The sequence below is a fragment of the Chroicocephalus ridibundus genome, chromosome 2 (genome assembly GCF_963924245.1).
Source record: "Chroicocephalus ridibundus chromosome 2, bChrRid1.1, whole genome shotgun sequence".
In the NCBI taxonomy this organism is placed as follows: Eukaryota; Metazoa; Chordata; class Aves; order Charadriiformes; family Laridae; genus Chroicocephalus; species Chroicocephalus ridibundus.
This window is the reverse complement of record NC_086285.1, coordinates 70,691,237-70,713,983: the sequence shown is the minus strand read 5'-3', so window position 1 is coordinate 70,713,983 and position 22,747 is coordinate 70,691,237. Positions and strand designations below refer to the sequence as shown.

Here is a 22,747-nt window from a genome sequence, read left to right as displayed (position 1 = left end):
TTACAGCATTCCAAGAAGAGACCAAGTAGTGCAAGGCCAGTACTTGAGTTCCCAACATCACACTTTTATCACCTGACTTTCTACTTTGGCTCTTAGAGTTATATATTCCTGTGAAAAGTAGACGCACACTACTAGCACAAGTCTTCCCTAAATAGTAGTGGCTGTTTGCAGCCTTTCTATAAACCCAAATTTTCGCCCCCTGAGAAGAAGAAAAGGAGATGAAGACTCAGCGCAATGGATTGAGAAAGGTAGCACAAAAGTTAACAGCTTTTTTTCAAAGAAAAATTTTACAGCGATTTAAATCCACTCTGCATTAGCTTTGCAGGACTGCCGTGTTTGGCTAGGTAAGCTACCTAGCCTAACAGCAGACCCCATACAGCAAAGATTTTAGCTAATGTCCTTCTCGACCCCCACGGGCTCCAAGCTTTAAGACTAATTCAACCGATAAGTTTCCCTGCAAATACATTTAAAAAGACCATTTCAATTTTAATTCACGTAACATATCATATTAAATCCACACGACCAGTTCTCATCGAAGCCCGGGGTTCCTGTTTCCAGGGAGAGGTTCAGGCTGAGAAGACAACGTGACAGGAGAACAAGAGTTTGCTCACTAGCCCTGACTAATTCATCACATTGCAGAAGCTGAAACTACAACAGAAGTTGACGGTATTAGAGTTAAGCAAGTTCCACTTAGGTGAAACACCAGAAAAGAAACCACACTGATAATATCTGGCCTCTCTTGAATGAGCAGTTTGGGAAGGGCTGCAGACCAAGGCACAGAGCAGATGATACAAACTCGCAGACCCCTTTGAGTGCATTTATTTTTCCAAAGCAGGCGGTAAAGCCAATCTGCCGGAAACATTTGCCTTCTGCAGGCTTGCCAAAGCCCGGAGTTGATGCACGTTACGCTGCCTCTGCCAGCACTCATAGCAATTCATTTCAGTTTCTGGGAGGTGAAGGCAGACTGGCTTCAGCCCACGGGATCCCATGGCCAGCAGCACCCAAGCCCCATCCTCCCTGGGGAAGCGCCTCGGTTCCCTCCCGCAAGAAACAGGGCTGGTGCAGCCAGACCTCAAGGAAAACATTAGATGCCCGAGACGCAACTGAGGCCAGTGCCACAAGGAGAACACACGCACGAGGACAAATAAGGACTGACCAAGTCAAGGACAAAGCTGCCACGAGAACAAGTGGGGGTCGTCTCTGTTTCAGCAGGAGCAGTGTGTAAAGCCCCCACGCTCTGTAAGATCCAGTAGACCTGAACATCTCCCCTCACAAGCGTGAGGGATCTCACACCCATTCACCCATTTTCACATCAGACGTTTGCGATTAATAATGCCAGACAGCGACACAAAGTAATTTGTTTATTCAGATCAACCTTTTAATCCCATCTCACCTTCAAAATAAATTACCAAATAAACTCTTTCATGAACTATGCTCTAAATCATGAGTTGGTCACAGGACAAAAACTTCCCACCAGAGAAAAGAAAAAAAATCAAACTTTTTTTGGAACTTGTTTTGGTTTCACCAATTTGTTTCTTCCAAAAATGTTAGGATTCTGCAAAATTTTAATCTGACATAAAGATCAGAACGCAGTAAACAGCAGATTCTTTGCTCAATCACACGTCAGTTAAATGATCATAAAGCAATACCAATACTTTAACAAGGGAATTTCTTCTACTAAATCCCGAAAAAAACATTCCTGGAAAACAGTAATTTTAAAAAATGGTTTAGTCGGTTTTGATGTGTCGTACCATCCCTGTTTTATTGGGGTAAGTGGATTTTAGAAAAATGAAATAAAAAACCTGACACAGCATTTTGCAGCGGGTTATCTCAATGCACAACAAGCTCTTAGAAATCAAGCCTCAAAACATCCCTGGAAGCCAAGGACTTTACAAGCAGGGAAACTTGAACCAACAGGCTAAGTGACATGTCAAGATCATATAAGGACATGGTCTTGACTCTTGTGATGATCATACCACATCACAATATTTTCTGGAGAATGATTTATTAGGACTATGATAATTACCGCTCAGATTTCATGTTAGTGTTATACCGCTGGAAAGTGACCCCTCCACAAGACAGGATGTTTTGGAGTAGAACAATCTGATCCATTACAAAACCTTTTCAGATTTAACCCGCAACTGCAAGCTTTAAAACACTAAACCTGCATGGCCCCTCAGTTATTTTGACAGTGAAATGGAAGTGCTGCATCACTCTAAAACCTCAAAGTAAGGCAGACGTAGCAACGAGCACCAGCTGCATCATTAAAGAAGCACAACACAGGGTGTATGTCTCTTCTTTTACTCTAAAGGGTGTTGGTTTTTTTCGTTTTGCTTTTACTTGGCTTTAGATTTTGGCCTAGCCAGTTGCCAGTGCTCCCAGACACCTATTCCCAAGGGACATGTCTTGCCCTCATTACCAGCAGGTGTCACGTTTGAAGGGACGTGAAACACCCTTGCTGCCGAGCTCAGGCTGAGGTCCCTGCTCCTGGGGATTGCTGGGGAAAGCCCCGCTCCCTCTTCTCCCTGCCAGGGCAGAAGTCAGCACCAGCACCTTGAGCAACCCCCTGCCCGTAGTTCTCTAGTTGTATCATCTCTCTCCAGAGCCAGGAGGTGAAAAGCTTCCCGGGCCAGCTGCCCACAGCGCCAGGCTATCAAAGGCAGCTGGTCTAACTCTTTATTAGCTGCTTCCTGTCCCTCTAATCACCAGATTACTGATTAATAATTGTATATTTCTGTAAAAGAGCAAAAAATGCCTCTCTGTGTGAAAAAGTTTAAATATATAAAAACACTTCATAAAAATATTTACTAAAAAAAAAATCAAAATGCCCCATGAGCCTGTAAACGTTGCCTGTAAAAGCTCTCTTAACTGGAATAATTTGAAATACAGTCATCCAGGCTCTTTTCTGCCCTTTCCAGTAAGGTTTTAAGATAACCAATAGAAATGCCACTTGTTTGCTACTTCGACCCTCATCCCACCCATTTTCCTTCTTCTTTGCTTGTTTCCAACATGACAGTTTGATTTCCCAATGTCAGCAATTTTCTTTGGAAGCATCATTTGTCTTTGCTTTTAACAGAGTTCTGCGTGGCCTGATTCTGAGGCTTTCTTATGGAGTGGGCTTGAGGTCTGATCGGTAACACGAGCAACACCAGGATGCTTAGAACGTGCATGTGAAAATACATAGACCTGGGAACAAGAGCAGAAAGAGAATGTTATATTTTTGTCGGTAATAGCATGAATTGCACAACCTCAGTAAGTCCATGCAGAATTCAGTGCTGAGGGATGAATGCAGAAAGTATGAACCTGACCTAGAATGCACAAAAACACACCCTTGAGTTTCACGCAGCCTATCCATGTGGTATCTGCTGGCGTCGATGAAAACGTTGCCGTGGATGCTAATGAGGCAAGGAATCAATCAGCAAACTCCATAATCCAAAGTCTAACAGCTCAGATGAACCCATGTAATTCAACTCTAGTTTTATTCAGCCCATCTCTCTTGTAATGTTAGAGCACACTAAGCCTGCTTTCTGAAGAAACACCCTTCACGCATAGGATATAAAACTTGTACAAGTTTGGTTTTTTTTTAAAAAAGTGACAGAAAGAAAAAAAAAGTCATTCCAAGTGCTGAGAGCTGCAATAAATCAAAACACTCAACTTTTAACTGGGGAAGGTCCAGTAATAATGTTTACAGAAGGGTTGTGTTTCTGAAGGCAACTATTCTAAGACATCATGATTTGACATCTAATTAAATATCACCTATTTTTATTTCAAATAATTTGGTATACACAAGATTGAGCAGAAATAAAAGATACTTAAACCAATTACTTGAGGCTCTGTCAGCCTGGGAAGGACCACATTTGGCAGTGGTGTGGTCCAGCTCTTAACCACAGAGATGTACCTGTCCGTGGTCTCATTTACGCTTCCTATCACAGTTCTGATATCCTTGTAAGGTGCTTAAGATCATTGCTAGGTGTGCAGTGCTCCAGATTTCCTCAACAGTCTCTAAATTTAAGTGTTAACTACATTCAAAGTCACTAGGGCAAACAATATTAAGGTGATGACCCAACTTGGGGCAAAGATGGAAAATCATTTTCTTAGTTCAGAACTTTGGTAAAAGTAACATTTCTGCCTTCGTGGATGCTGGCATAGTGCTAGCAAGTTCTCTATATGTATTTATTTCTGTAGTTTTGATGTTAACAATGTAATCTCACACAATTACATTAATATTTGCTACATGGAATGGCCTTTTGTAGAACAAAAGGAACCAACCTCACTTAGAGGGCAAATTTATAAACCAGTTTAATATCTTAGTCTTTTCTCTCCTTTTTTGTTTGATTGCTGTTTGCTACTTTTGCCTTGAAAGACAGAAAAATTAGATATTAACAGGGTACTTGGGAAAGCACCTTACCGAAACTAAGAATGATTTGGAGTCATTTTTATATGGTTAAGTTTTCTGTGTTGAAATCAAACGTTTTAAGAAACAGGGACTGAAAATGTCAAAATTCAACCCCCTTCAAACAGTCTTCCTGACAGCGGCTATCTTGACTACCAGTTTTATGTCTTTTATGTTAGAGGAGGGAATTGTCTTTCTTCTTAGCCAAAACCTGTTACTCTATGTTGGCAGTTCACTGTAGAATGAAAGAAAAGTAAGTAAAGCAATGTAGTCCAGTCTCCCTTTTCAAATTACTTTCTCAACTTCTTTATTTCAAATTATTTTTATTAGGGTATATCCAATATACTCTGCAACACCACTGTTTTCTTATTCATAAGGAATCTAGGGAAGTATTCAAAAACAAAAGCATACTCATTTCAAGAAGTAATGCTCTGCATTAGGGAAGGCACCCTCCTTATCTCCTGCTGACTGATCACTTCTCCTGTTCTACACATTTGGCAGCTGGAAACGTGGTCTTTTCTCATCGAGTCCTTCCAACTGCCAACTCGCATTACTCTTAAACTCTCCAGCCTTGGCCACTGTTAATGGTTGAGACTTGACTGTTTGGAAAAAGGAAACTTAATACAAGAAAAGTCACATAAGAACACAGAAAGACTGAGAAATAGAAGTGAAGTGCTCTGCTTTGGCATAATTATTATCTCATTAAGTTACAGGAGTGCAAAAATCACCCCTTACACGTTATTAAACATCCTGTTTGAACTCCTTTCAAATTTGATGAAATGCCAACTGCTTTTCAGTGTGGTTTGGATTATTTAGTAAAAGCCTGCACAGGTCTGGAGAATAACAGTCAAGAGTAGAGAACTTACTTGTAGAATTTAATTGTGGGCTCAACAGCCAACATAACGAACGGTGCAACAGTATAGCACACGGCCAGCTGAGTGGCAACCCAGGTAACAACATCGTAGGCTATCTTGAGAGGCACTGATGAGAGGAAGTAATGTCTGCAATTGTTTCTTATCTGCAGGTCAGGGAAAAGTAAACAGAAAATTATATAAATCCATTTCTTAGGCAAAGTCATGCAGACACATTACAGCATATGACTCTCCACTTATCCTCGGCATCAGTATTACAGAAAAGTTCGTACACCCGTTAGAAAGCACTAAGACTAGGAAGACAGAAGTGTATTGACTGGCATATCCAAGATCCCACAGTCAACCAGTGGCAAACAGAGAAGCGTCCCCCAATTTCCTCTGCGATAATGACAGAGAGCAGACTCTCATGCTGGGTATCTGGCACAATATGTTTGGGGAGAGGAGTTGTTATGATTTGATCTTTCCCTCTCCTGGTTTGATTTTTTTACTGGTAATCAACAGTGAAACACAGTTACTTTAAATGAACAAGTATGTTTTTATACCTGCAAGCATATGCTGTTCCCTAGAGATAATGGTTTAGCTTCACATCTATGAAATCCTCATAAATGAGAGGCAAAGCACATGTTAAGACTGCATGTTCAGCAACCTGCTCTAGCCACAGCGGTTAATATTGATCACTAGTTTAATTCACATTTCAAATTGACCTGGTTATTTATCCATAGTCAAACTCTGAAAAACCATAGTGGTGCTTTCCAGCCCTGCACAACTGCCTGGTTCAGCATGAAAGATCAGCAGTGATAAATTTAACAGCGATAAATTTATCACCGTTCTGTCTTTGGTGACTCTACCCAAGATGAGGCCCATAAACACAGAGACCAGTTTACTGCATCAATTTCATCCACATGAAGGAGTTCAAATTTGGGCTAATGCTCAACCCATAACACCTTCTTGTGAAAGATTGCACCCAGAGCTGATTACACGCCAGCGTATAGGCAACATGACCTAGCAAAAGCCTGGACTTGAGCTTAATCTTGGATCCCAAGCTAATCTGACGGCATGGACATAGCCAGTGGCTGTACTACCAACTGTACACTCACAAGCAATGTTTCCTCTGACAGCCAAGGACAGCATTGCAGCACATGCAGAATTGGTGTTGGTTATAACTGCTGGGGGTATTCGGTAATTAGCATCAACACAGAACAAAGTTCCGGTGAACATCAAGGCCACGAACGCACGAAAGAGGGTTCACAGCAGGGACAAGTTGCTTGACTATGTCAGGGTGGTTCCTGCAGTTGACAGATGGATAGTATCTACTATGGGCCTTAGAAAAGAACAATGAAAGGTACATACTGCTCTGGCTGCAAGCGTGATAAGGATTCCAGTGAGAAATGTAAAATAATATCCAGGATAGATACCATGCCACAGGGCCGACAGGATAAATGTTAACGCCGTAGGGTACCAGGGAGCTCTGTCATAGCAAACACTGCAATGACAAAAACAAAACAAGAAGCAACTGAATACAACTGATCAATGGAAACTGCACTTCAAATCCTTCTCTGTTTTTAAGGTCTTATTCTGTTTTCTTAACAGTCTTATCTTTCCTCAGTTACAGACAAGGGCATGAGGCACTCTCCCTTCATTTACAAGGAGCACTACATGGAAAGAGGAAGCATGCTTTTATGCGCTGAGTATCCAAAGAGCACCTGTACACATATTCCTGGTGCGCATAGCATTTAAACAAATAACGGGGCAAAGTAAACAAATAACGGGGCAAAGGGCAGGCAAGACTTCTCTTTCAGCTTTATAGCTCTATCTGGAATCACACACTACCCTTCCAAACGCTGATGGCAGGTCGAGAGCAAGTCGAAGGACAGAGACGTGACCCCATCCTTCACTGGTGAACAGCGGTATTTTTAGGCACTGTTATCTGTCATGCTGGGAACAAAAGGGAGCGCTATAAGCTATTGCAAAGCAGGAGATTCCTGCTAACTTCAGCAGCCCAAAACCTTACTCCGAAGATGCAAGCGAATGATACCAGTTCAAGAATGCACCAACTGGTCTATTTGGCTATCTGAGGTTTAACTGAAATGCTGCGTTCCAAAGAACTGAGTCAAGATAATGCACTTTTTATCAGGAACATCATTTGAATCATGAAAAATAGTAGCCATTGACTTTTAAGATGTATATATTTAACAACAAAGATAGCCATGATAACTACAATAAATCTGTGCCTGCATTTCAGACCTCACCACTGGCTGTACACTGAGCTTTAATCATGCCAAAAAACATAACAAGTCTCACTTGGACTTATGCTAATATTTATAAGTGCCTTAACAGTCACGGGTTAAAATCAGATCATCTCAGTGCTTTAAGAAGTCTCTTCTCTATATCCTAAACAGGGACTCCTTAGCAAGCATCTTCTGGTAACTCCAAACTGGACTACAATGGGGCTCTGAAGATTTCAACTTCTTTCCAGTTCTAGCTGAAATAGATCCCAGTGACACAAGGCTCACCTCCAGGAGTCGTACACATGGGAAACATAACATAGCAAAGTGAAACAGTACAACAAGAATAACGGAGGCAAAGAGCAGCCTAAAAGATGCCATCAAAATGCTATTACTTTTTATTATGGAAGATCTGAACATTTCGTTTATGGCTTTGCTGCTCATATATAAAACACAGGCATCTTACATTTGCAGCAATAAAACTACTGTACCAAATACCCTTGTATTCCACCAACTGTTGCAGACACAGGAAACAAAGATAGACAAGAGGCTATACGTTTATGAGATTCACCAGTCGGTGTTTTTCCAGGCCATCTAGAGGTTTTGGGTTTCACAAGCACATTACTATTTCATTATTCTTACCGTTTTAGCCAGGCAGCTGTCTGAATGTTCCAGTTTTCAATGTACATTTTAAAACTTGTCGCAGTCTAAGAAAGAAGTTCACATGAAATGTTAGCACTGAAACCTGTAAGATAATACTTGCATTTTAAATTAGAGAGGAGATACATGGAAAAATATTAATTCTAGTAGTTAACTGTTGTGAAGACTGTGCCACAGTCCATCGTTGCACTAATATGTTTTGGGAGGGACATTAACTAGGCTGATTGCTCACCACTAACATTTGGCACTTGCTGTAAAATCTCACTTTGTTTTGCAAAATTAAATACAATGTTTGGTTATTTTTCAAATTAAAGGAAATCTGAAAAGCTTTCTTGTTCTAAATGCTTGGCCTTCCCTTCAGTTCATAAACAGCTTCATTTTTGGAAGAGATATCTTGCCACCCATTACGCAGTCTGGATTTCCCTAGAGTGCTACTAGAACAAAGTGTTATGCAAACTAAAATAAATGCATTATTATTTGGAGATGGAAGCGGGAAGACTGAAACACATGGACCAAAAAAAAAAAAAAATTTGGGACTAAATTTAGAACCCAATTCTCAGCCACTGCCCAGCTTGAGAAACCAGAGTGGACTCCAGGGTCCTGGGAGAACCACCTGTACCCTCACATAGCACCAGTTCCCCCAGCTTTAGGGGACTGCTGGGCTCTGTTCAGCACCAGTTCCCCTAATCCTGGTCAACTTCACCTCTGGTGGTTCCCCATGCCCACTCCCTCTTGCTCCTTGCCTGCTGACAGAAACTTCCGAGGACCCCCTCACCAAGCAAGGACGTGATTCTGTGACACCACGTTATTTTCCTGTATCAGCTGAAGGCAAGGGCACACTGAAAAGATGGATTAAAAGCAAAGGTTTCCAAGGGGAAAATGTAGACATTTTTGCACTTCTACACAGAATCCTGAAGGCTCGCACTTCAGCGTCTGTGTTTAAAGAGTTAAAATGATTAACAATTCCCAATGTGGTACTGCCACATTTTAATTGCATTACTGCACCAAGCGAAGCCAAGAAAAATATCATTTCTCTTCCAACTAATTTTGTCACTCTCTTTTGGCCTCCTTTAAGTTCTTCTGTTACATTACCAAGACAGACAGTAGTCACTGGCTGTCAAAATATGCACGCTGCCAAGGCTTTCAAGTCCCCAACGTGTGTTTAGCCCATTCACATTTTAATGCCCTCACAGCTCTTGCTATGTGCTTATCTTTACTACAGATCAGGTAATTTCTTAGCCATATTTAGCACTGAAGTTCCCAACTCTTAAACAATTTTGCATATGCAGGTGGCTATACCTGCTGAAAATGCACTGTACAATCACACTCAAACTTCAGCTCCTGGAATTGTTGTTGGTGCGTACAGTGACAGTTCAAGACTTTCCTAAAGTAATGGTCTCTGTAGCCTCTCTTTTGATCATTGCACACGTGACCAAATCAATGGAAAGCGCTCTACCTATGCTCCTGAAAATAATTTCTCCACCCTGATCTCTATTGTCCGTGTGACCAGGAAAGGAAAACGTTTTGAGGGGCCTACAGTTCAGTTCGTAGAGAGGAACAAAGGCTCCTGTTTCCTTAATTTGGCTTGACTAAAGAGCGTTGCCTGCACTTCACTTTCCTCCTTCAAGCAGAAATTGCCTCAGCCCATCAAGGTAGGAATCACCTCCTGCCCCCAAAACCAAATCAGATACTGATTCAAGATCTCAGAGTAGTATCTAGAGTGCTGCCATCATCAAGGAGCGTAAAGCATTTCTGGGCTGTGTATTCTGTACCGCTTAAGGAGAGATGTTCACTGAGGATTAATTAAGGTAAAAAAAAAAAAAAAAAAGGCAGAGAAAGGATGTTGAGAAAGAGAGAATGTATAAGGATGCTTCCAGTTTTGGCATCTTTCAATGAAGAATTACACGGGCTCTTTCGTTTTTGAGAAGAGCTATTACAGCACATTCACTTAGTCACAGATCATTCAGCAATAAAGCAGTCAACTTATTTTCATCTGCTTTTCCTTTTAAAATCATAACTACGGAATTACAGGAGGAAGCTCCTCCTATTTCTGAAGAAAAGAAACCTTTAGAAAGCAGTCTCAGACACAAACATTATCACATCTCACTGGCATTCACAAAATAGTCTTCGGGGCAAACAAACTACAATTGCCATCTTTTGCATTAGAGAAACAAACATAAATAGCTTACAAAAGACTAATGGATGTTAAAAGTATACCACAGTCACAAGAAACATGTGTGACAGATGTTTTGAGAAACAGTGTGGTTTGCTGGATGGAGCTCCAGATCGGCAGCCACCTAAGCTCTATGTGGTCCTGCCAGTTCCCACTCAGGTTGCTCAGTTTCCACCTGTTATCTCTCCAACCCTTGCTTTTCAGCATTTACAAGAGGCACTCCAGGCATGTGCAGGGACCCAGCCCTCGCAAGTGTTTGTGCAATGCCTACTTACGGCAGCCTCTTTCGCTAACACCACCCATCTCAACTGGGTTGCAAAAGTGGAAGACTGTTAGAAGTAAATAAACAGAATCCACCACAGATGGTAGAGAATCATAGCTGCAAGCAATTTCCTGACCTGCTGAACTCAGCCGCTATCTACAGTAATTGACTGCTCATTTATTAAACATCTGATTAATCATTTATTAGCCCTCTATAAACTATTTAGAAACGCAACCTGAATACAGAGAGTGATGAAGCCTGTGTGACAGGTGCTTTTTATCTGCCCAACAGATAAAATACAAAACCTCTTCACGTTAAAGAGGGGCAGCCTGGTGGCACGGACTTATTTTCCTTCCAGCAAAGCTTCTCCCCATTATCGTGCCCATTTCTCTATAACTATGCCAATGCAGTCACTTTTTTAACTCACCTCAATGTTCCAGATATTCAAATTGGACAACAGGTCCCAGCGGAAAGTGCCTTTTTCATCAACTCCACTGAATCCATAGCCAGCTGCATTGTTCACTGCATCTGCTGCAATGTCAAAGCAAAACAGGTCAAATCAGACTGCTGGAGGAGTTGTGTTTTCTTACAAGTCAGTATGACACTAAACACGCGTTCAAGCCAGCTCTCTTTCAAAGAGAGGCTTACTCTTGGCAAAGGGGCATTGCTATAAGGCAACAGAAGTCATTTCCTCAAGAGGAAAGACTAGAGACTCCTTGGCAGAAGAAATAAAATAGTAAAAAAAACAATAGATAGAAATCACTTTTCCTGTTATTTTGCCTTTATTATCCATCTGAGATAGATAGACAAGTCGCCGTAAAATGAATGAGCATTTTCCTCAAAAGGGTACCTGGATGTCACAGCATTTTCCACAATTCCGAAAAACTGTAGTGTCTCAAAGACATGCTTTACCGTCTCTATTAAGAGTTCCAACATGGTTGTTTTAATTAAGACTTTCATTCAGACTTCCACAGACAAAGCCTTTGGTAATCCTGTTGCTCAGTGCCCCACCATCTCTACAAACCAAATATTGAGTAACTTCAATTATAGACTTAACTACTTTAAGTGCAAATAAAAGCTTGGGTAACAGTAGGCATTTCACATGCTGCGCTCCCGTTCTTTTCCAGGGCGCCAGTCAACTGCCTCCCCTCTCGGCCTTGCCTGGGAGCCACCTCATCACTGAGTTTCAAGATTCTGCTTTTAATGTTCCCCTGACAGAAATCCTCTCCCAGAGTACTAAGAAAACAGAAGGGATTCATTATTTCTGGATCACTAGGTGTAGCCAACACTGAGGATTACTGGAAGAAAAAGGAAAGCAAAAAATACAGGTAAGGCTTTTCATTCTAGATCATTTACAAAATACAAGCCTGGTTAAGTTACGCTTTAAGAAGGTCACCATTTCTTTCCCAAGAATGAAAACTGATTTTGCTTTGTAAATGCTATGAGTACAGGCACAAGGTCATGGAGAAGCCCTAATGCACAAAACCAGGGAGAGAACCTAATTAAAAGCAACAAGACTAACAATAAATAAATAAATAAATAAATGAGCAACCTTCTCTAACCTGAAACTTTCAATTTTATTTTCCACTTTACTAAACGAGCTAGATTTTACTGAGGGAAAGAAAGGTCTCCAAGTTTTTAATTCTCTCCCTGTTTAAAAATACCCAATAAACAGCAACCCTGCCTGAAACTGGCCCACAGGACCCTGCCCAGTATCAGAGACTGGAGCTGCATGTAACCGTCACCCCAGAGAAGGGGGACTCCTGGATTTGCTCCTCCTTGCCCCAGAGGTAGCAGGGACCAGTTAGTGTTTCTCTGCCAAAAGCAACAAACCAGAAATCCAGGGCCATAATAATACAGCAGAACCGTCAGCCTCTCGCTTCCCGGCCTGCTGCCTGCAGAGCAAGGTGTGAAGCGCAGAAGAATTGCAATTGTCCACCCTCGAGTTGCTCACAAAACCCCAATCTCCACAAAGCCCAGCAGAGGTTTCCCTGCTGACTTGAACGGCTCTAGGGTATCGCTTTCGCAGCTCCTTGGCTGTAGGTGCTCAGTCTCGAATTGGTTTCATTGACAGCTCTCAGTTAGCTTTGCAGCCACGTTCCCACGACTATCGCTAATGCAGCAAGAAGCCAAATTTTCCATCTTTCCATGGATCTGGAGGAATTCAGCAGTGTGGCTCAAGGACAATAACATGCCTGTCCTTTTCTGAGGACAGGACGTGCTTGTCGGCCGTTTCAGCAGGCACTTCTGTAATGCCCTGGGCCATGTCACTGGGAGCTAAACTGCGACAGGATAAAGTGCCTGCTGTTCTGCTGCCTGGATTTGCAATGTGACTAGTAAAGGCCTCACCCTCCAGTATCGATGCATGCTTTTCCCAAATCCCCTCATTTGTAAGACATTTCCTACAGCCTCTGTGGCTTAGTCATGTCACAAATCCAAGTTCAGTTTATCCCTTCGATAATGGACTTTTAGTTAAATATAATGCCAGAAAAAACAGAGGGAACAATTTAACATTGGATCCCACAAAAACAAGTTTCCGAGCAAGCAATTCTTTATCTAGCAAGTCTTTCCCATCCCACACATGCCAGTCCTGGCTGTCTTCCCTCGTTCTGTCAGTTTTATTCCCAGCAGTTTAATCATAGCCTTGCAATGAATTTCCCTGTCTCTTTCCTTCCCATCTCAATGACACTCTTCTCAGTTTCAGGTGCATGCGTTACTGGCTGGGCTTTCAGGATCTCCCCTACGCACAAAGTCTTGTAACACCAGCAAAAAAAATGCAGTGTCTCAATTTTCAGCCTGGCCTAGAACGATTTGACTCCTCACACATAGATGGGAAAGGTGACTTCTGAAAGGAACAAGGTAAAATACAAAAAGATTATTCTGACCACCCGTCTAGCTGGCTCCCAGTAAAAGAAGTTTGCTTCTCTCTATAATGAGCCCTCTTCCATCTCTTCTCCTTTTCCTTGCAGAGATCCTTGGGTCCTTCCCATCACATCCTTTGTTCCCCACAGGTTCTCCAGTCCTTTCTCTTGACCGCTCAAAGCTGTTGTGTACACAGGACCCCAGAGTGCCTTAGAGGCAAAGCCTAACCTCAGCCCCACAACAAGCACTACAGCCTTTTAATACAGATGCACGTGCTAAAGATGTCCCTAAAGGAAGAGAGAGGCCTTTTTGCACTGTAATATACTTGTAAAGCTTAAGCCAGTGTGACAAATTTTAACTTCCTAACCCCACTGATATAAGTGGCAAATGATGAACAAAGCATAAAAATCAAGGTTTAGAGGAGGCAAACTTTTTTTTCCTAATAATTCCTGAAAAATTATTTTGGTACAATCACAAAGTTCTAAGTAAGAGGCAATCTTTACATTGACTTTACTGGTAAGAAGCTGAAAAGCTCCAGAGGCAGGGGATGTCAGACAAGCTAGAAGATATTTTATGCACATTTTTTCAAAACTTTTGACATTTCCCCACTTCAGTGGGGTCCACTGCCTACAGGAGCACATGTACATTTCCCACATGAACTACAGGTTTAGCAACTAATTCCCCCCCCCGCACAATGTTTCAGACCCCCTCCCCCATTTATGAACTTATTTGTTACCCACAGAATCAGGGGATGTAGCCAGACTTACCTAATGTCCATGCAAAGTAATACTTTGGTTTTGCTGCCTGTGTTACAACATACAGGTAACCAAGTCTTGACAGGAAGGGTGTTTTATCAAGAAATTCGTTATCAATAATATATGCCATAGGAAAGTTCTTGGTAAGTGTCAAGAATAAAATGAGAGATACTAGTGTGATACACAGCTTGTACATCACTGCTCCCTAGAAAGCACAAACAACAATGAAACATTCATTAGAAATGTTTGCTTAAGGGGAAAAAAAAGGCAGTGCTCATGACATACAAAAACAATGCGCTTCAAGAACCAATACAGTTAGCAGTTAGCAGTTATGATAATAATTAATTTAGAAGAGGTGACAAAGAAAAAGCCACAGTCAAAGCTTTGGTTTAATTTGGTTTACTGAACTATCTATAGACAGGTAAAAAGGACAACCAGAAGTCAAAACTGGTGATGAACTTCATGAGAGATTCCTACAGCAGTCAGTGGAGGTCTTAAAGTGAGCAGGGAAACAAAAAACCAAAACCCTACAATGGAAAGCAGAAATCTTACCTATATGCACTGTCACCTCCTAGAACTAAAGACTGGATTCCTCCTGGAAGCCAAAAGCATTGGCCTTCAGCACAACAGTAGGTCTTACTGTCCTGCTACCATCCAGAGGTCTTGCTAAAAATCACTTGTCCAAAAAGCGCACGTCTTATACATCGCGCATACCTTCCCATGATATAGGGTATTTACTACACCACAGTGTTCTCTATTACAGCTCCCTAGCTTTCTACATACTACTATCAACAATCATGTCAGCAGTTTGAAGCTTGATTTCAAATACACATCAGGAGTAAACTCTCCTTGATACAGTCATAATTAAAAAGGTAAATCTGGCACTTGGGTACCATGTAAAAATTGACTCACACTCTCAAAAGACTAATAAAAGTGCAATATACTATTGAAACAACAATGCATTTTTTAATCGCAAGTACTCTTTTTATATATTCTCCATATTCTGGAATAAACTAACGTGCAATTATCTTTAATGTAAATTTTAACGTTCTCTGCTGACTTCCATCTAACATGACATAGGCCTTATTCTGACCTCAGTCAGACTAATGTAAATCAGAAATAACGCCACTAAAGTCAGTAGAAATACAACCGTGTGCAACAGGAATCAGGTATGCATAGGCATATACTCATCTTCAGAGAGGACATTCTGCACACGCTCCAAAGCTACACATTCAGTGTCGCTTTAAGATAAGAGAGAGGAATTTTGTTCTCATGCTATGTTATCCTGCCTTACAAGACGGTCATTTTATAAGAAGGCTTTAAGCAATATATAAAAAATATAAAATAAAATTAGCATTAGTAGTATGTAAAAAATGACCCGCAAGACTTCTTAAAGTGTGAGATTCTCTTGCAAAGCACCTGGACAAGCTACAGTTTCTGATTAGCCTTGACTCATGTACTTCTAACATCTCCTACACTACGAGTGAGATTTGACTTCTTTTTTTTTTTCCTGACATTTCCTCTTCTGTCTAGAGCTGAACTGCCACTCCTCGTTGTCAGAACCTGCAGACCGTTCCCATTGCTGCACAAAGGACATCCATTAACCAATGACCTCTTTCGCAAGCCAAACGAATTTGGGGAATTCAAGAGGAAGACACCAGCCCCTTCACCCCTGACCCTGTGATAAAAACAGCATCCACTTCACAGAAAAATACCCGCTGTAACGATTACTGGGAAGATAATCCAAAAATGGTTTTTCTTCTGAGTTTTTAATTATGAGAATCATGTACAAAGCTGTACTCTCCTGCCCTGTGCAATAAATCTTTGTCATTTTAAAACTTACAGTTGGAGAAGGATCAGGAAGTCTGTCATAACCCTTCTGCTTCCAGTTCACTTCTAACAGTTTCATGTGCACGTGCCTCCCTTCAATGAAGGCTATATAATCCTTGTAATTGCTGCAAGGCCCAGCTATGATGCTCATAAAATTGAGGAGATAGCTTAAATACTCTAGCAAAGAAGGTCTCGTCCTGTGAAAATCATCCACACACAACAAAACAAAACAACCAAAACAAAACAAGGTAAAACACAGTAAAGGCTTTCACGAATGCTTTTTGTTGCACTGTCTGCCTCAGTCCCCAACTGTCTCCTACCACCCTCCCCCCAGCTGAGAGGTCACTAGATCTGTTTTGGAGAAGATGAAGCTCATCCTCTCTTATATCCCAGTGACATCTGGCACATGGCAGTCAGAACAAGGGTAACGTGGAAGTGCTTACGCTACAGGTGAACTTATTTGAAAAGTTGTAATCTTATCACTAGAAACATTTTAGCTAAAAGCAGTCATGAATTTAAATACCCACTCTCAAACAAATTGGCTTGCGCATTTTGAACAGGCCAGCAGTACCAGGAGTGAGAAGCTGGTAATTGTTTTTGGACATCTGTCCAGGATGTCAGAGACCAGTAACGGCTGGCAGACCACAGCTGAGTAACCGGGGTCTCACCAAGCTGTGCAATGCACTACTTTGCCTTATTATGCAAACCACAGGGCGGGCAGCGTTTAAGACCAGGACTCTTGGGCCGGAGAGGAGCTCTCACCCAGCCTTCAGTTCAGCCTTCTGAAAAATGGGAAGCGTGATGTGAGACATAGAGGAAGCGAATGAAGAGGCACTCTGTCCTACTGTGCAAATAAAGGAAGTAATTGCCTGTATTGCATCACGAACAGGAAAAGGAACTAAGGGGAAAAAACACATAAATCAAAAGACAGCTGAAGACGAAAGTCAAAGGAAGTCCATCGTGTTCATTATTTCCATTTTGCAAGGGCATATCCCACAAGTTTCTTCGGGAGTTTTACATTAGATATAAAATGAAGAAGATCCACTGTCCTTTCTACAGATCAGTAGGATGGAAAAGAAAGATGCACAGGCCTCTCACTGCTAGTGCAAACTGTAAATTGTTGGGTGTGCTTTATTTATGTGGCAGAAAACACCAACATCCAAATTCTGCACTGAGATACACAGTCCTCTCCACGGATGTGCTAATAGTCACCATCCAAGTAAATGAGGAGTCCCCAGATGAGAACAGAAACTAGGGCACAGGGCTCTCCCATCCAAGACACAGATGGACACACATAAACCAAAACCCACTTAAAATTCTTTCAGATCAAAACATAGATTTCTAGCAGAAAAACTAAGCAACAGTTAAATGTTTGCTGTTGCCTTTTATTCTGAAGTGGAATTAGTTTGAATAAACAGTTAGCTTAGCCAGGATTTTCTGCATTCATCCTGCTGGTTATTGTAGATGTTGGTGCCTGAATGATATGTTCTCTGGTGAAAGCATTTCACGGAAAGGTGCAGCAAACAATTTGGGGGAAGGCTCATCTTTCTGTTCTGCAAAATCAGGTCCATGATTTGGACTTCTGAGCTCTACAGTAAGATTGAAGTCATTAGTTTCAATTTAGCTTCTGCACATGGGTGGGTGGGGAGACATGAGCAATGCATGAAGGAATGTACAGAGGATGAGTGAGAAACAAAAACAGACCAAGAACAGGAGGGAAGACAAAAGGCTGTATTACCAAAGGGGATTTAAAACTCTTCAGTTATGACTTGTCTGCCACCAACACTTGAGCTATTGGCATGTACTTTTCTATTATGAGCTCATCTACTGTACAAGTGAGGAAAAAAAAAAAAAGCCTGTTTGGTGAGAATTTGACTAGAATTAATCATATGGTCACACGGGCCCAGTGCAGTTAAACTTTATGCGGTGAGCTTTAAAAATAGACACAAAGTTGTAAGACTCTCCCTACAGGTTTTTTGCTTCTCAAGAAATTACTCCCTTCTTACTTTTAGAAGCTCATAGGCAGATTTTCTGATGGCTGACTCATCTGCCTTACAAATGAAGGAAATAATTTCCCTGTCCTTAAACAGACACTTCATGGTGAAAAGTAGTTCCGGTTCTAAGGCTAATTCTGTAACACTAATTCTTATTTAAAAAAAAGGAAAAGAATTCACCTGCATCCTGCACTTGTACTGAAAGACAAAATAGAAAAAAAATCAAGGCACTCAAACATATGATCAACATGCTGCCTCCCTCTGAAAAATGAGACGACTAGTTACATAACATGAAGGATTGGGAATATTAACATTACGGAGGGAGATGATAGAAAAAAATAAAATTCCAGTGTCCAAAAATTGTGGCAAAGAAAACCAGTGTCAGAGTCAAACTGAAATGGATTTTTACTATGCAGTGATGTGCTGACAGAGAAGGAGTGTTCTACGTGCAAAAATGTCACAGATAGGATGAAGAGAACAGCCAAAAAGTCAATATAGTACAGTCTTAACCTGAATATAAAAGAGTTGATTCCGTGAAGACTAGTTATGTTGCATGTGGAGTGTATATTTAAGTCAATGAGATGTTGCCAAGTACTTCAGTGCTTTACTGACCAGCACAAGGGTGATAAAGGCCCAAGTCCTGGATTGAAGAAATAAGGAATATAGCAGTGAAGCTATGTTTGTTTAAGGAGGGCATTGACAGCAGCATTACAAAAACAAAACTGCTCAAGGAAACAGAAAAAGCAGATAGGACTTTTGGCTTATCATGGACTGGGGAGAAGCAGGGAGCATTTTCATGGCCGGACCACTAAACTGGTTCTGACGTTGCAAAGGAAAAAAACAGAACAGCCATCAAATTGAAACCCTCAACTTCTTTGGATGAAGTTAAACACAAATCACTAGGGGAATTAAATTCTTACTTTACAGCAAGCCGATTTTGCTCAGCAGTGAGTTCCTCAGCTTGTCGCCCTATTCCTAGAGAGAAAGAAAAGTCACATTAGATCTTTCCGAAAGCCAAACAGTGACAGCCACCCCTAAAGCCTTACGTTTGCATCCCACAGATAACTTTCTAAAGCCATAAGCTTCAAGATTTCTTTGTCACAGGCAGTTGCAATACAGCCCAATTCCCAATTTTTAGGTCAAGTATATCCATGTTCCACCCTACCTCTTTACCTCATTCCCTCTTCCTCACCCTTGCTACACTTTCAGGAAGAGCAGCCATAGTATTCCCACACACACAATGCAACTCGCAAAGCCACCAACTGGCAGCGACCCCCAGCAGCCTCTGCTAACACTCCTGGGCTGGAAAAAACTCTGTTCCCAGAAGCTGCTGGCTCATTTAAGCACAAGCCTCCCGCTGGCTCCTTGGTGAGAAATGGAGCATTTCACAGCAGGAGGAGTGGGCAGTGGAAGAGAAACGGGCTCTCAGGAAACAGAAGCTCCACTGGTGTGAACAAGCAGCCTGGCTGCCTGCTGCTGGAGCAAGCTTAAATACACGCATCAGTAATAGTCTGGAATTGTACAAGGTCCAGACTGGAAGGGCAACCTCCTGTTGAGCGCACAAGACCTTTGTGGGCAGAGGTAGAGCACAGACTTGCTGTCCCAGAAAAACTATGAAAAAATATTGTAAGATGGCCAGCGCGTAAACAGATGTTGAACATAGCAAATATCTCAAAACCTTCACTCTGAAGCTTTAGCTGCACATACTGTGAGGAATCCCACTGGCTTCAGCAGAACAACTCACCATGGGATCAGTCACAGCACTTGATGCTGAGCATGCATATATACTTCTTCACAAGATCAGGGGCTTGGCATCAATTAACACTACTATTCTAAACATACTGGCCGTAATTACCAATACACGTACACAAGATGCATCTCCTAAAAAGACCGCTGATAAGCTGCACATTTCCATTCTCTCTCCACTATTTCAGTTTGTAAATACTGGGAGGGCGTGAGTTTCAGGGAAACAATTAAGCACCTAATTACTTAAAGGGCTGGGTATTTTCTTTGTCTGTTTCCATTTATGGACAGCTGCGTTACATTTTTGCAAACAGAGATTTGTCACTGATGCCTGAGCTGCAAGCTGCCTCCGCATCAACTGCTCCATATATGGATGTCCACAATGTAATAAGCCTTTTCCACCATAATTAATCTGTAGGATTTCTGGTTTGCTTAAAACGCTTCTGCCTCTGCTGTTATCTTTTCCTTTGTCGGTTTACCTTCAATATTTTAGGTGCGCATCTAGGCCACAGGCCAGTGTGGCACACAGCGACACCCGAGCTGGCTATCTTAAATAACAGAAGCAGAGAAGCCCCAGCAACATGAATGTCAATGCCAAGGTCAATTAGCCGAGCTTCAAGCTGCACCCATTATAGCCAGCTAAAAGCATTAGACCCACTCGTGTAAACTTGGCTTGTGAACAATGCCAGACCCTGCACTACTCTGTGGTGTGGCCATCACCTAAATCCTAGATCATAGTATCTCTATAGCAGGCTACTTATTCAGTCACCCACGCTCATAATGCGATGCGCCTGGGACCATCAGAAGTTCACCCTGCAACATCAGGAGACACGAGCAATAACAGTACTGATGACAACTGACATTTCTAGCCTTTGCGCTGTACTAAACACAGGCATTTTACTGGGAAATAATAGTGGTCTTTGTCACAGCACAGCACAAGACTGAAGACAATGCTATTTTGCTTGCAACTGTGCTTCTCCCTGCACTGGGAAAAAGCTATTGAATTCCATCTCTCACAACTCATGGAGTATATTAGCACTGAATATATCAGTGACAGCATATTTTTGCTATGCTGACATTAATGGCATGAATGACATTAATGTATCAAATACAACTCTTGATTTTTGAGAATCAAGAACAGCTTCAGAGAGCTTAATGGAAACGCACTGTAGCATCTAAACAGTGGATACTGGCACTAGCTAAAATCCAAACTGGGCCCCAAGAAAGCAGAGCCCCCAAAGGGCAAAACAGTTGTCCTCATTACTGCGAAAACAGTTGGAACCTAGAGAACTGATCAAAACTTGAAGTTTCTCGTTTTCCTCCACAAAGCATTTTTCTTCTTCATTTGGAGCAACTTGCTGAACTACATTCATCCACTCCGTAACTCAACCACAGAATGTGCTGGAATAAAAAGGCTGTCTTCAGGACATGGGAAGAGATTCCTTTTCTTACCATCATGTAACTGGCATGCAAGTGTTGTGATCTTCTGTGTAATTATCATCAGCGGACTATAACAAAGACAGGAACAATAGTTACGTGTCTTGTAATACAAATTATTCCCAACTTTCTTACTGAACGTCTTTATCCCTTTAAAAGGCATAACTGTATTAGCAACAAGTGGAAAACATCCAATTAAAACTGAAGGAAGAACTCAGGCATAAGACAATTGCCTGGGTTCAAAACAACCGTGCAGTAACTTGCACTGGAATTTTTAATTGCTAAGTGCACACAAAGCCTTATTTTACGTCTCCCCATCCTGCAGCAACGCAGATTGTAATTCAGAAGAAATTGCACTGCAAGGAAATACCAGCTTCTGCAGTTCACTGGGCTCCCTTTCAGGCAACGACCAAATTCAAGCCCCATATGACACAAGACTAGAATACAGGAATCCTGCAGTAACATAACTCTGGCTCTCCTTACCGTTAATCTCCTATTGTCTGTCTTCTCAGTGCCCTAAAAAAAAAAAAATGTCGACTCTGCAGATACACACGCTTATTTCCCCATATGAATAGCCCTATCAATTAGGACTACGTGCAAATATCAGAATAGCTGTCAGTACAGCAGAACTTCCCACTTGCTTCTTGGCCATGCAACTGCCTTGCGGACAGCCCATCCAAGATGTACCATCCAGCTGGGAGTGTTTGGGCACATGGGATCTGGAGCCTCCCAAAAACATCATCTAGCTGTACCTGAGCCACACTTACAGGCTACACCACCATAGCAGCTCTGGAGCCAACCAAACAATCAGCATAGGAATAGCCATAGGAATGACGTTCAATAGGGCTGCTTATACTTCCCGTATCCAGCTTTATGGAGCTTGTTAGCACTGTAAACAAATGTGAGCTGCTGCAGCTAAGGAATAGAAAAAACGCAAAACTCAACTTGGTGGCATCAGGAGCTGGTCCCCATGAGGGTAAAGGACACAGCCAGGAGCACTTAGAGGTACGAAAGAAGAAAGATCAGGGGAAAACCATAGGGACAACTAACCAGTCCCTCATAGGCAGAGGCTCCAGGGCTAATTGTGGTCCACATACAGTTTCTAAGGGCCGTGGAGCCCTAAACACAAAACCCGGCACTGAACACCTGTGATCTGGAAGGACCCATGGCAGGCAAAGTGACGGATGAACACCTGCTAACACTGCCTCTCCCCAGCTCTCTGCCACTGGGGACACCAGCACAGCATGCCCAGATTTCACACTACCTACAAGACCTTCACAACCGCAATAGCCAGGAGGTTGTAATGGGTGGTGAGGATACATCATTATTTTCAAAGCATTATTTGTGATGATTATATGTAAAGCCAGGTCCACAGATGAGATTTGTCTTCTCTGAGGATTAATACAATGGATTGTTTCTCAATTTGGTGATAAATTATCAACATAAACCATACAGACGTTTCCACTTGAACATAAATGTTGTCTTCAACACGGAAATTAAAACCCAAATTTGGGTACATGCTATTTACAGACTTTGACCGG

The 22,747-nt window shown here is 41.8% G+C and overlaps 1 protein-coding gene across 1 annotated transcript in view; it reads right to left on the bottom strand.

Moving 5' to 3' along the window:
• Positions 1–1,362: 1,362 nt before the first annotated feature.
• The window catches only part of MBOAT1 (membrane bound O-acyltransferase domain containing 1), a 57,736-nt gene continuing 36,351 nt past the window's right edge, over positions 1,363–22,747 (bottom strand). Inside the window, exons 5-13 of the mRNA XM_063325814.1 lie at positions 21,222–21,277; positions 18,947–19,001; positions 16,046–16,229; positions 14,215–14,407; positions 11,013–11,116; positions 8,133–8,197; positions 6,616–6,748; positions 5,260–5,411; positions 1,363–3,186 (exon numbers count right to left, since the gene is read on the bottom strand). Of these exons, the coding sequence (XP_063181884.1) occupies positions 3,054–3,186; positions 5,260–5,411; positions 6,616–6,748; positions 8,133–8,197; positions 11,013–11,116; positions 14,215–14,407; positions 16,046–16,229; positions 18,947–19,001; positions 21,222–21,277 (1,075 nt within the window). The 3' untranslated portion in view covers positions 1,363–3,053. The remainder of the gene's footprint in view (positions 3,187–5,259; positions 5,412–6,615; positions 6,749–8,132; positions 8,198–11,012; positions 11,117–14,214; positions 14,408–16,045; positions 16,230–18,946; positions 19,002–21,221; positions 21,278–22,747) is intronic.